An 11,575-nucleotide genomic window follows, 5' to 3' on the forward strand; every position below is an offset into this window, starting at 1 on the left:
TCCCCTCTCCCTCTCTCATTGTTGAATGGTCAGGAGGTGTGTGCATGTGTTCATTTTTGCTGAGGAGGGGCTGCACGAGTGTGAGTGTGTATTTGTGTGTCTGTTGTGTGTGTGCACCTGTGTGTTAAACCAGCATTGTTCCTGATAGAGAAAGCTGTGCCGTGCTGTTTAGAAAATCCAAGGTCATTGGAGCCTAGTCACATGCTCCGTATGCGAGCGTGCATGTGTGTGATTGAGTGTCTGTGAGTGTGTGTGTGTGTCTCTCTCTGGCTATGTGACAGAGAAAAAGGCTTCAGGCAAAGAATAGACAATTTCATCAGGTTTTCCATCAATGTACGGTAAGAGAATTTGTGTATGCGTTTGTGTGTGTGTGTATTATGTGCATATGTATGGTAAAGATTTCCTGCCTGTATTAGGGTATACAGAATTGATGTGCATCATGAGAGATTATGGCATTGACAGCACAAGGATTCTGAAGCAACAGATTGCATGCGGTATTTCAGATCTGCTGTATTTATTTCAGCCGTATTGTATTCTGTGCATCATTGATTTAGGCTCATGCTACTCATGTATATTTGCACCCAATATTCAAACACACATTGATCTACAGATCTATACTGCAATGAGAATACAGTCATTCCTGTAACTGTTTCTAAGGGTATTTACATAAACATGTACTTCTCCTGCTTTATTCATATGATTTTGCCCAGTGTGAGAGCTACCAGCACGCATGGTTAAGGATGTTTTGAGCGAGCTGCAGGCAGTCACTCTGTGACTTTGAATCCTCACAGCGTGGATACCTCAGAGAACAAGCGACTTGATCTAGAGCTTATAAAAATGGAATCGATTGCATTTCCAACAGTTTTTCACTCATTGAAACATGCCACAACTATCCACATTGATAGATTGTTATGCTGCTGTCATGCTTCTTTTTCATTACAAGAGTTCTCAGAGGTTAGGTCATCAGCAGTGACAAATCATTTAATAAATACTTGTTAAATATTTTTATCATGCTGTGCATCATGCTAGAATGAAAAAATGCTAATTAGACATTAAGTGTCCCCTTTTCTAAAAAGATTACACTTTTTATATTACTTAGTACATTCTAAATAGTGAACTACAAGTGTGTGTGAGACCAGACGTGGAAATACTTCTGTTTTGCATTTTAACAATTTTAAATTTCATCAACAGCATCACCATTTGAACGAAAGTTAAATTGAAAGTAATCCATTTTAGTAGAATTTGTTGGTATTTGTTATGTCACACATTTTGCTTTAATGACAGCAGCACCTGAGTTTGCATAGACCCCACAAGTTTGAGCAAAACCTTATGATCCATGTTATTCCAGCAAAGATCCGAGGATGTCCCAGCCATGATTTTAGAATGTGTGCATCAATTGAAGCAAAAATTCTCATATATATTGTGCAAACGATTTAAAATGGTAAATGTGCAATTTGTGCACGTTGTAACAACTCACGAACTACATCCCCCATAATGCCTTGCACCTGCACTCCTCCGGTCATATTGATTGTTCCCGCTCACCCGAATGCTAATGACTTTCACTTGCACCTCATCAACCGGACACTTTATGTTTTCCCTTTACCCAGTGTTTGTTGTCTGGTCTAGTTGTATTTTGTGATACTAGTTCTGTACCCCCTGGTCCGTGGACGTTTATTACCTGTTGAATTATTGTACTTTGTTCCCGTGGATGTTTGTCGATTGTACTGTTTCCCTTGGATGTTTCCCTGTTTTTGGATTACCCTATTTTTGTTCCTGAGTTCACCTTTTGAATATTGAAACCTTTCACCTTTTACTTTACCCCTGTGGCATCGTCTATTATCTGTGAACGGTTACAGAAGACCAGACCTAAACAACGTGATGGCAACACCATATTCATCACCGGACCCCTTAACCACCCTAGAACCCTTCACTGACCCCTATTCGGACCTGGACGACTTCACCTCTCCAGAGAACCAGTTACTGCAGCTCTGCCAGGACGGCGTGTCTCTGGAGAGGTATGCGGAGGACTTTTTCGAGGCGTGCTCGCTGGTGAGTTGGAACGACCCCGCATGTAACCATTTATTTTTGTTGGGACTGGATGATGAGCTACTCGCCCTCATTATGCTTCCCAACGCGGATGAGTACCCCCTGGAGGACTTCATTAACCTAGTCCTCCAGGCTGCGGGGTGTGAATTCTGCATCGGGGTGAGTGCGGGTACAGTAGTCATCCGGTCCTGGCCGTAAATGGCGGGGTTGTTTCGGCCCACCCGGAATGCGTGCCTCCAACCTCCACAGTCTAGTGTTCCAAACCCCCTGGATCCCGCCCTGAATCAGAGAGACCAGTCAGCCACCACCCCTCATCACGGAGCACTCGTCGGACGTCATTGCAGATGGAGACGCAGAAACCACAGCGACACAGAAGCCGGCAAAAGACACAGCGACTGAGCCAGCATTCGTCCTGGGGCCGGAGCTCCGAGGTGCATCTGACCAGGTTCGTGAGCCGGTAACATCGTCTGCCGCCGTGGGAGTTCTGGTGGACTTTGAGGGCTTCGAGGGAAGTCCCGTCCACACTCCCGAGGGTGAGCTGCAGACAGGCTCTGAACTCCTAGACTGGAAAGATGAAACTGACTTTTGGCTGCTCCCTTCCCCGCTGGTCCCGCCCAGCCTGTCCATGCCCCCGCTGTCCGCCCAGCCTGTCCATTCCCCCGCTGGTCCCGCCCAGCCTGTCCGTGCCCCCGCTGGTCCCACCCAGCCTGTCCGTGCCCCTGCTGGTCCCGCCCAGCCCTTCCTCTACAGCCAACTCTCCCTCGCCAGTCCCCAAGCTCCCACCCTCCCTCCCTCTGCCTCTTCTGCCTTCGTCTTCCAGCTGTCCAGCTCTGGAGGTGTTGACAGCTGGAAATCCCTCAGCTCACCCTCAGCATGTCAGCGCCGTTGGGTTGGTTGAGCCTGTGGATCTCCAGCCGTCAACTACACCTGAAGATCCCATGTCTCCTCCCCTGGCCTCCGAGACCCAGACTCCACCTCGGTCCTCCGACCCAACGGCTACACCTCGGCTCATACCCGTCCTCCCTCTAGCTCCACCAGGCTCCCTCGTCCCTCCGGCTCAGCCTTGGTCAGTCGTCGACCATCAGCCACCTCGGGGGTCCTATCCAACTACGCTCCGTCTATCCGCCCCTCTGTCTTCGTCAGGCTCCTCCTTCCCTCGAGCTCCACCTACATCCTCACTCGCTCTGGCTCTGCCGCGGTCTGCCTTGGCCACACCTTCTCCTCTGTCGCCTGAGCCATCGGTTTCGCCTCAGCCCTCCGGACCGTCGGTGTCGCCCAGGCTCTCCGTCTGCGTGGCTCCACCCTGGACTCCACCGTCATCGTCTCCTTCGCTCGTCCCCAGGGTTACATCTGTCTGCTTTCCACCGTGGCTCCTCCCTCCTTCAACTCCTCCCTGGGACCTCCTCCTCCTGGCTGGTCTCTGGGTCATCACCCTGCTCCTCCTGCACTGGACTCACCCCTGGATCCTACTCTATCTTCACCATCCCAGCCCTATGGACTACCCTTTGGCTATGCCTCACCCACCTCCTGAACCCCCACCCCCCCTCCCCGGTTGGTTCGTTGTGGCGTGAGGATGCGCCTGCGGGAGGAGGAGTACTGTAATAACTCACAAACTTCATCCCCCATAATGCCTTGCACCTGCACTCCTCCGGCCGATTGTTCCCGCTCACCCGTATGCTAATGACTTTCACCTGCACCTCATCAACCGGACACTATATGTTCTCCCTTTACCCAGGGTTTGTTGTCTGGTCTAGTTGTATTTTGTGATACTAGTTCTGTACCCGTTCCGTGGAAGTTTATTACCTGTTGGCTTATTGTATTTTGTTCCTGTGGAAAAACAATTTCCCCTTGTGTGCATCTGCCACTGTAAACTCCATGTGTTTCTCGCTATGAAACCGCTGTAAAAACTGAGCGGCTTTGATATCGTGCCCTGTTTTGGCCATTCTAAAGGGATATGGCATCTGTGATGGTTGCAGTTCTACATTTAGCTGCCATTTCAAGAGGCTCTAATAATTCAAGGGAACTGTATTTAGAGTGACTGCGTCAAAACAAGTGAGAGCGAGGTGCCCGGAGTCTGCTCTTTGTGCACTGGAAAGATAGATTTTTTCCGTGCACTGACTGCCACAGACTGAAGTTTGATTTATTCACATGCATGGGGTTGTATGCTATGTAATTGCACTGACAAAGTCATATTAAAGCTAAATGTCTTCTAGGATTCCCTTCAGTTTTGCTGATATCATATTTACCACATTAGCACATCCGAGCATAACGTCTTTATTATGACCTGATCCTTCTTGTTTCAGTGCCAACTGTAGTCATTGTGTTGGAGTGTATTCAAGTTGCATACCGTATAAATGTGTTTTTGGTAGTAAAGTGCGCACTTACTATGGAGTGTAGATGGTGCTGTCCAGATTTAAATTACTGACTGTATTGAGTTTGTGCCTTATGAGCCTAACGTTTTACAATTATCTGTTAACATCTTATTACCTCAACTTAAAATACACATCTGCCAGTAACTTAAATGCTATGGCAAGATTGACTTACAACCTGAGCAAAAGTAATAATGTTGAAAGCAGGAGTTTTCGCCCCTGGGGACAGTCAGTCTCCAAAACCTGAAAGGTGAATAAATGAGGTTGGTATACAGCCATAAAAGAAATTATTGAGAGTGTAAACGAGAGGAAAGAGAGAAGGTAATATTTACCACCCTGTCAGAGAGATAGAAAGCCCAAGCTGCCTTTTATAAAACACTATAACATTGTGTGGTCTGGTAAAACAGTTCCTGAAGCTCTTGAAAGGAACTCAGTGTATGAATTTGTTGTTTATATTTTGATTCATTGTTGAAGGATTGGTACATTTGTTGTGCTAAATGATTTTGATCTTTTTGTGCTTCATTTTCAAAAAGCAAAACATAGGTCAAAGGTCAAAACCTATTAAATAAAAAAGTATTTTTGCTGAGCAGACACACACATGCAGAACCACTGGACAGTGAAAGTCCATAATTGTTTGTTTACTTATCAGTTTTATAGTGATTACACATTAAAGTCATTAGTGATTTTTTCCTGACTGTGAAACACTCTGGGAGTGAGAAATAGGGCGAGCGAGAATTCACTGCAGTGTGGGTGGAAATATCCAGCGTCAACTGTTAAGTGTGTTTTTTCACTCAAGCCTCTTGCTTCTAGTGCTTCAGGCATAGAGGGTGTCACGCTGATGTGTCAAAACACTGGCAGGTGGGCCGACGTGTGACTCACAGCTCCGCTTCCATCCGTCCGATCTCAACGTAGTTGCGATCACGATCTTAGTAAAGCGTGACTGTAGATAGTTCGACAGCAGGGCTTGACTCATTAAACTCACAGTATACCGACATAATAACCCTTTCGGAAAAGACACACAAAATTCACATGTGCAAAAAACACATGTGATCACGTGTGAAATGTTTGTTGTTGGAACATTTTGGTGTGAAACCCATGGGATAGTATGTAAAACCCATGGGATGACATGTGTGACGTGGTGTTATGTCTCCACATGTGGTCACATGTTCTTCACATGTCACCACATGTGGTCACATGTTCTTCACATGTCACCACATGTTGCATGTCATCCCATAGGTTTTTACATGTTATCCTATGTGTTTCACAAGGGAATTCACGCAAAAATGTTCCAAAAAACACACATTTAACATGTGCAAAAAACACATGTGATCACATGCGAAACACATGTAAAAACATGTGAAATTCATGTGTATTTTCTGTTTAATTTGAAAAAGTACAGTGTAATTTTAGACATAATTAATAATTGATTTCTGTTCAATTCTATTTGGTCATATTATACTTAAGGGCCGGGTATAATTGACTTTCCGTGTCCGTCTCGTGCATAAACGCGAAAGACGAGTTCGACACATGCGCAGTACGTCACCGAGTGGACTTTGCTGATTCAACATTTTTTCATGCATGCGCTGTTGTAGGCGCGGCCTCAAAAAGAGGGGCTGCACGCGGACAGGGTGTGCAGACGACCGTGGACCCTCCTGATGAAAATGACGTCATACGGCCGGACTATACTTTTGCCTTTATATGCTGTTTAATGACCAGAATGAAAACCCAGTTTAACTTGTGATGGTTGCTGTCTGATAACTCCACCTGCTCTGTTTGTTTATTCTTCACAATGACGATGCTCCTTCACTATGGTAATGATAATAGCAGCCCTGTCCGTCCCAGGAGTCCTGTCAAGGTGTTGCTTCTGACTCATAAGCCCAGAGGGGGTTGGGTTAAATGTGTTTGTGTGTGCCACTTTACAAACTCTTAAAATAATAGAGTCATTTTTTTATCACACACTTATGCTTAAACTTCAAAATCAAACTAACTAAATAAAGAACCTTTAACGTTCTGTTTTACCAAGGTTATGTTGTAGAAAAATGTTGTTTAGACTATGAAAAAGTAGAAAAGAACTGGTTCTTTTAAGAAGCTTTGAAGGAGTGTTATTGAGTTTGTAGTAATAAAACAATGACTTGGGTAACAGGGGTGAATGGTTAAGCATGACGTTTAGCATTTAGACAGTTTTGGTAAAAGTTAACAGTCTGAAATGAGACTTGACTTTCTGTCATACTGTTGATAGAGTCTAACTGATGTTACTTCTTGTTTGTCACAATTTTAAGGAATATACCTTTTTTGTAGTGGAAAAAATATGGGATAACACGGTTGCACACAAAAGATGGGATACAGCAAAACATTTTTGAAAATTAGGCCTAAGTCAGATAGTTTATGAAAATATTAACAGTTCAGCGATTTTAATCAAAATTTTGGCATCATTGTATGAGTAAAATAATGGAGATACGTAATTGAGTTTATCTTGCATATCTAAGAATTTTAACAACAAAGGGATTTTTAGAGTCATGCCGTGGATATGTTTTTGAATAATAAAAACACATATTATAATTTTTTACAACTGAAGTGTCTTCAATTTTTACCATTTCTTTCTGTGACTTACAATGTGTGCTTTTATAAACCTTCATAAGATCTTTTATGCACTTCCAGTTGCCAGCGTGAAACCAAAACAATTCTAAATGCTTTCAACAGATTATTTTCGAATCCATTTAACCAGCACACCAAGCTCCAGACGTCTTCTAAATACAGATTAATGCCTTTCCCCCAGATCGACTGGCCTCACTAACTAGATTACAGCATGCAAGTCTAATTTGTTTAATGTGTGGATGTAATAAATAAACCTCACATTAAGTATAATTACACAGGCCCTTGATCAATAGGGCCCTATAACCTAGACATGAGAAAAAGATGAGCTCTGATGATGCTCACCAAATGTTACTTATCCTTCAAACAGATTATGTGTGTGTGGTCATGTTTCTTTCATGTGACCGCAGCTCTGATTCACTCTTATTTTTGCTTCAGGTGTTTGCGGGTGCTGTGGGGCTCTGAGACCCCGTTATAAGAGGCTGGTGGATAACATCTTTCCAGAAGACCCTGAGGTTAGACCTCATTCTCAGAGTCAGGTTATATAAAGAGTGCTGAGTTGAGATTTCTAGTGGTTATAAGTGATCAATGCACTGATTTAGAGACGTGTATTAGTTTTAAAGCCACGCTGCTAAGAGCAGATGCACTGCACGTGTTTTCTATTTGATCTGGAAAATGTATAACATAGAACAGTGATTGACTCTATCTGTCTTATCTGTTTTCTGTTGAATTTTGGATCTTTCTTACACTCAGAACAAAGGGAAAACTGTGATATGGAAAGTTCTTTTTTGGAAGCTCATCTTTGTTTGTTTTTTTCCTGGCTTTCTCTTTCAAGGATGGTCTGGTGAAGGCAAACATGGAGAAACTTACTTTTTATGCCTTGTCTGCTCCCGAGAAACTAGATCGTATCGGTGCCTACCTGTCAGAGAGACTGTCCAGAGATGTGGCTCGCCACAGATATGGGTAAAATCAGGAAGAAATAATATTTTCATTTACCAAGGGGGTCAACATCAAGGACACTTAATACGGCATTGATTATGTAACAAGATATGATAGAGTTTCTGAGAAATTATATTTGTAAGATTTAGAGTGCACTTAGGGGTGAAGTGTGCATTTTTTGATGAATGCATCAATCCCAGTTTAATGTGCAGAGTCAACTGTAAATCAAATGTTTGTAGGTTAATTTCTTAAAAACTGCACCAACAACACTTGGTTTAAGCACCCTGTTCATCCTGACAGTAACATTGTCTCAATAAGGGAAGTGTTTCAAAGATCTCTTTCTTTTTTTATTTTTGCCGTTTCTTTGTTGGTGTTTGTTCTTTGTGTTCTGTTTAATCAGGGGTAAGCTAATATATATAAAAGAAAATAGTTTCTGGAATACAATCAGGCGATTAGTGGGCAAGTATTGTTTTTGTGTGGCTCACAGGTATGTTTGTATGGCTATGGAGGCCTTGGACCAGCTTCTGATGGCCTGTCACTGTCAGAGTATAAATCTTTTTGTGGAGAGCTTCCTCACTATGGTGCGCAAGCTACTGGAGGCAGACAAACCCAATTTACAGATCCTGGGCACTAACTCGGTAAGTGAAGTGTATTCTTTACTTCACTACACAAAGTATAGTGAAGTCAAATACAAGTGTATTTAGTCAAATACAATTATGGACTATATTGATATTTCACAGACCACAAACCCAATTTACAGATCCTGGGCACTAACTCGGTAAGTGAAGTGTATTCTTTACTTCACTACACACAGTGTAGTGAAGTCAAATACAAGTGTATTTAGTCAAATACAATTATGGACTATATTGATATTTCACAGACTTACAATTAGCAACATGATTGCTTAATAAATAAATGTTTTTAATACTGTTTACTGTGTAAGCAAAAAAAAAGTAGAAAAGGTAGAAGAGCTTTCAAAATTTGGCCTCGCCTCTGTCAAGATCATCTAAACTCTATTAAAAATAAAGCCTTACTTGCCAATAAAGTCCCCACAGTGTCATGTCTTCTAAAATGATTGGACTCTCAGTTTAATTTAGTTCTAATTCAAGTTCAAAGTTCTTTAAAGAAGTAAATTGTATGTAAAACATATTTTGATGATGAAACTTTTCATTAAAAAAAAACATTTCCATTTTAAAACACAATAAGACCCTATGAAAACCCAGTGAAATCGAATCTAACCTTTAGAAACGTATTCAGTAACATTCTGTATCTATCGAACTATTCCAAATCAGAAAAGATGTTTCAAACCTACAAGTAAAGATAGGAAATGAATAAACCTTAAATTGAAATAGCCATTTCATTTGCAGACTCCCTATTGCTATGAAAGTATTGTTGTTTTTTTCTGTCATTTTCTTTAATGTGCTTGTCTATACTTTTACAACTATTACTAGAATATGTTATAGCATTATATTCAGCTTCTTGTTTATATAATGTATTCTACTATAGTTTATTACTATTACAGCCACAGAAAATTAAGAGTCCATTCCAAATTTTCATTTAATCATTGCTAGATGTATTGTGGCCATCCAGTGCTTAAAAGTGAATATACACTTGTTTTCTTTGCAGTATTCGAGGTCTGAAAAAGTATAGAGCATCTTTTCTGTTGTTTTGACCTGTTTCTTCATTTTCTGCAAATAAATCTGCAATTAAAAACAATATTTTTATTTGAAATTTGGTAGAAATATTGTATAAGTAGTCCACAGAATGAAACAAAAATGATCACTTTACCCAAACACGTACCTGAAAATAGTAAATTCAGAAAAAACTGCAAATCATTTGGAAATGGTCTCTTATTTTTTCCTGTGATTGCATATTTAGCATATCATGTGTTTAGTTTTGAACGCTTTTTTAACAGTATCCGCTTCATAACCTCAAACCTTTCCCCTCATCTGACCTTTAACCCCCAAGCATGTTTGACTTCATTATACGTTCCCAAAAATTGAACACAAAGATTCATTTTAGCCAAAATCGAAACTTCAGCTGTTTCTTGCATGAATATCATCTTCCAGGGTTCACCAACACTCACATGTGATGGTTCTGAAATATAAGAGCTTAAAGATTAAAGCGAGATTAGTTTTCTCTTATCTAGGCCAGATGGGGCAGAGCTTAAAGCCTATTTTCTATAAACGTGGCTGTGTGCATGTTTACAGAATTTATGGGTTATGCAGAGTTTTCATCTCGCCCTTTGAGAGTTTTTTTATTTTTAGGTATTGTTTTGGTATTGTGCTCTGTACTGTACTGTCCGCAATAGTTGTATAACTTTAATGGCTGGATAAATCTTTAGATATCCCAATCAGGAAGATACTAATCTGTAGCACTGTAATGTATATCTTAACCAGATAAGTACATACAGTTTAACATAATAAATACAGGATGTAAACTGTGTCAGTAGTTTGTGCAGTGTCCTCCTCATTCTAGGCATTCAATGTACTGGAAAAAATGTTGACTCATATTGGTCAGATTTTTGTTTTCTCAGGTTGGAATTAAAATCAGAAATTTCTGCGTATTATTCTCATCCACAACATCTGTTTTGTAAATGATTTTATATTATTTTAAAACATAAATTTTCATTGGTACTGTGATTATAAAACATAGAAGATACTGTTGTTATTTTTTTTAAACAATTTAATGTTCATTTCTTGCATCCATTTTCTAGATGCTTAGACTTAACGTAATGTTTATTCATACAGTTTTTTTCTCTTTTCTTTAAGTTTGTGAAGTTTGCAAACATCGAGGAGGACACACCATCATACCATCGTAGCTACGATTTCTTTGTCTCGCGCTTTAGTGAAATGTGCCACTCAGGTTACGAAGATCCAGACATCCGCACAAAGTGAGTTGCATTGCAACTGTAACGTCTTCCAGATTGTGTGTCATCGTGCTTTTTATTGCATGCTTTTTTTTTTACATATTCATATAAATGAATGTTTTTGTATTCCAGCAGTTGTGTTTTTATATGAAATAAAAAAATGAAGTAATGTTTTGTTGTATGTAAGGATTCGCATGGCAGGTATCAGAGGCCTGCAAGGGGTGGTGAGAAAAACTGTTAATGATGAGCTCCAAGCAAATATTTGGGACCCCCAGCACATGGACAAAATTGTGCCATCTCTCTTATTCAACCTACAACAGGAAGAAGGCATAGAAAGGTCTAACACGCGCTGATAATAGCAGCCCTGTCCGTCCCAGGAGTCCTGTCAAGGTGTTGCTTCTGACTCATAAGCCCAGAGGGGGTTGGGTTAAATGTGTTTGTGTGTGCCACTTTACAAACTCTTAAAATAATAGAGTCATTTTTTTATCACACACTTATGCTTAAACTTCAAAATCAAACTAACTAAATAAAGAACCTTTAACGTTCTGTTTTACCAAGGTTATGTTGTAGAAAAATGTTGTTTAGACTATGAAAAAGTAGAAAAGAACTGGTTCTTTTAAGAAGCTTTGAAGGAGTGTTATTGAGTTTGTAGTAATAAAACAATGACTTGGGTAACAGGGGTGAATGGTTAAGCATGACGTTTAGCATTTAGACAGTTTTGGTAAAAGTTAACAGTCTGAAATGAGACTTGACTTTCTGT

At 40.8% G+C, this 11,575-nt stretch overlaps 1 protein-coding gene across 1 annotated transcript; it reads left to right on the top strand.

The window, feature by feature from the left end:
* Positions 1 to 2: 2 nt before the first annotated feature.
* Positions 3 to 11,168, top strand: LOC130559805 (protein EFR3 homolog B-like). The gene is made up of 6 exons (XM_057343083.1): positions 3 to 338; positions 7,446 to 7,522; positions 7,843 to 7,970; positions 8,434 to 8,584; positions 10,718 to 10,839; positions 11,003 to 11,168. Exons 1-6 carry the CDS (start codon positions 332 to 334, stop codon positions 11,166 to 11,168), a joined length of 651 nt encoding a protein of 216 aa, XP_057199066.1. The 5' UTR covers positions 3 to 331.
* Positions 11,169 to 11,575: the final 407 nt, after the last annotated feature.

This window comes from Triplophysa rosa, linkage group LG10 (genome assembly GCF_024868665.1).
Source record: "Triplophysa rosa linkage group LG10, Trosa_1v2, whole genome shotgun sequence".
Lineage (NCBI taxonomy): Eukaryota > Metazoa > Chordata > Actinopteri > Cypriniformes > Nemacheilidae > Triplophysa > Triplophysa rosa.